The sequence below is a fragment of the Hipposideros armiger genome, unplaced genomic scaffold, assembly GCF_001890085.2.
Source record: "Hipposideros armiger isolate ML-2016 unplaced genomic scaffold, ASM189008v1 scaffold_12, whole genome shotgun sequence".
Taxonomy (NCBI): Eukaryota; Metazoa; Chordata; class Mammalia; order Chiroptera; family Hipposideridae; genus Hipposideros; species Hipposideros armiger.
Window position 1 is genome coordinate 1,337,215 of NW_017731362.1, and position 3,129 is coordinate 1,340,343.

Genomic DNA, 3,129 nt, shown 5'->3' on the forward strand with positions numbered 1-3,129 from the left:
TTCACAGCTACACCAACTATTTATAGCAGTTGCCATATATATATATATATATATATATATATATATATATATATATATATATATATATCTCATTATAAATTCTATGATGATTAATAACTTAACACTAACCCATAAAGATAATTCTATCCGAGTTAGATTATACAGTTTCAGGGCTAGTAGGTATTAAACTTTGGATACATAATTTATGAGTTGCACCTCCAATGTAAAGCCGTCTCTCATGTGTGTGATACACCATAGGTATCAACAAAGAAAGAGTAAGGATCTAAGCCCAGTCAAATGACTTAGAATGAACAAGTTCTCATTGATAGGGTTTAAGAGTGCAGATACAACGGCAACCGCCTTCAACAAAAGTGCGTGAATCTACATAAACAAAACCTCCTGTCACACCAGGTAGAGTGAGTTGAGAATGCAGGAAAATGTTTTCTCTAAGTTTGATCAGAGATGGAGCTTTGGGAATGCTGTTCCATTATTGTCAGATATTACATACATAGGCACAAGCACTCACCAAAGAAAAGAGAGGTCAATTCTGCCTACTTATTTCCTGGATGTTTCCCTTCATGAAAAATGTATTTATTGTACTTGGAAGCCAGGACTCTTTTGGCAAATAACAGTAGTAGTGAATACGAACACATTCTCTGTACATAGATTTTTTTTTTAGAAGCTCAATTTATAAACTAAAGGCAAACAAATCAATTTACCTCAAGTTATTTTTGTTTGATTAGCATTAAAAGATTTCCATTTGATAGGCAGAAAAGAAAATCCTAAGCTTGTATTTAGGGAATAAATTCGAGTTTATAGCTCTCTTTAAAAAAAAAATCAAACATACATTTTAACTAGAACAACAGCAGAAGATATATTATTCTGAATACTATGTAATGATCACATTTAAATTCATATGTCTAGAACTATGCAAAAACATGTGTCTTGAACATTTAAACCCAAATATTGGTTCAAAACTATTTCATGTTTTAATATTTAATTCGATTCAGATGGATCTCTTATTTTCAGTCTATAAAAGTGGAAAAAGCTGCAAGGTTTTTCTGGTTCAGTAACACAAAGGCATATTATTCCTGGTAAGAATATTATATTTATACAGTCACAGGAATGACAAAGACAGAAGGATTTAGGAACATTTTGCAAAAAAAGCTTGTCACTGATTTGGGTTTTGCCTGCCCTGCCATCCCTTAACTGCAAAGCATGGCATGTCTTACCTTCACATTTTTGTGACACTTCATTAAATTTGTGTCCAGCAGGGCATTTGCACTCAAAAGACCCAACAGTATTAATGCAATTTCCTCCTTGACAGAGCCCAGGGATGGCCTGGCATTCATCCACATCTGTCAGATTTTAGGGGAGAGAGAGAGAGAGAGAGAGAGAGAGAGAGAGAGAGATTCACATCATTAAATCCATTGATTCATATAAATGGTTTATAAGAAGTTACAAGCATTCTTTATTTTCCCTTCTTCCGTCTTCCCTCATGTAGAGGAGAATATTTGTACTAACTTTTGTGGGTTTTATTATGCAAGCTTCAAGGTACAAGGATACAATGATTTTTTAAAAGGTGACAGTAATAACTAGTTATTCAAGAAACCCTTAGAATCTAAATGCAACATATTTCTATAACAAAACTGTCTTTAGGTTGCATTGAATAATTCAGTTAAAACCAAATTTACTAATTCTAAAAAATGTGTATTTCATAATAAAAAATAATTAAAAAACAAACAAAAAACCAAATTTACTTAAATAAGATCACTCAGACTACACAAGACAGCTAATGTTTTTATACAAGTGAAATGCATTCTTACATTCTGTAGAATTGTCTTGTGCAGCAAAAATTAATGCAGGAAATTAATCCAAGGAGTGAGAGAAGTCTCCCCAAAGGAATGTAACCTTGCTGGTGGAGCAGCTGCTAGAGGGAACCTTTTAAAGTCAGGTCATATCCCCCTCAATTTAAAACTCAAGTCCATGTTAAATTCTAGAAGGTTCTACCTGACTCATCTACTCTCTGACCTCATCTCCTGACCTTCCTCTTTCCCTCCCCTCCACCTACACTGGTTCCTTCCCTTTCCTCAAATACACCAAGGATGTGCCCGACTCGGGGCTGTGTGGTGGTGGTTCCTCGGCCTGGACTACTCTTCCTCCATACAGCTGCATGGTTCCTGTTGTCCCATCCATCGGGTCTCTGCTCCAAAGGCACTTCCGAAGTGGATGCTCCCCTGACCAACTTAATAGCAACACCCGGCCCCTCATCACTCACCACCTTTCTTCATTACTCTACTTATTTTCCCCATAGGATGAATCACCAAGTGATCTCATAAATATGTTTGCTTTGTTCTGATTTATAAATTGATTGTCTTCAATACAAGCATCCAGAGAACAGGTTCTTTGTCCATTTTGGTCATTGCTGTATCCCTGGCACCCAAGGAATAAACCTGTGGTCCTACATGAAACCCCAAATATGAACCTTCCAGGAACAAAAGTAATTGTTACAGGCTTATTATGTTCAGTCAGAAAGATTGTGAAAATTTATGTACATTCTCTCTATCTCTTTATCCATAACATGCAAAAGTCTGGCTTAATAACGGATCTGCAGGGAGGCAATCTAAGTTTTCTTCCTAGGCTTTGGGTATTTTTTCAGAAATCTGGAAGCCAAGTATACTCTTTTTACTCTTCATTGTGTGAAGAAAGAGAGCAATCGCCAATTGTAAGGTCTCTGAAAACCTTTGCTCTTGGGGGGAAAATGGCACACAGGAAAAGGGGTACTAAAGGAACAGCAATTTATTTTGGTATAAAAGTGTCACTTTCTATTGTAAATATAATGTCCTTGCACAAAAATAAATGACTGTACATGAAATATAATTAGATTATGTTTTATAGATGATCTCAATTTTTTCTTAGACCAGAATTTTCCATTCAATTGATATGTTGAATATGTTTATTAATGTGTTATTTGAAATTAAGATTATACATATAACTAAAACTAAATAGTCTAGTTGGTCATGATTTTTGGCCAAGAGGAAATATACATTAGGGCACTCCTCTGCAGGCTATATATAAATATATTCCAAAAAATGAAGATAGTTTCCTTTATGAACCCATTTGCCACAG

The 3,129-nt window shown here is 35.1% G+C and overlaps 1 protein-coding gene across 1 annotated transcript in view; it reads right to left on the minus strand.

Moving 5' to 3' along the window:
- The window catches only part of FBN1 (fibrillin 1), a 212,923-nt gene that overhangs the window by 124,538 nt on the left and 85,256 nt on the right, over positions 1–3,129 (minus strand). Inside the window, exon 5 of the mRNA XM_019664564.1 lies at positions 1,233–1,358. Within this exon, the coding sequence (XP_019520109.1) occupies positions 1,233–1,358 (126 nt within the window). The remainder of the gene's footprint in view (positions 1–1,232; positions 1,359–3,129) is intronic.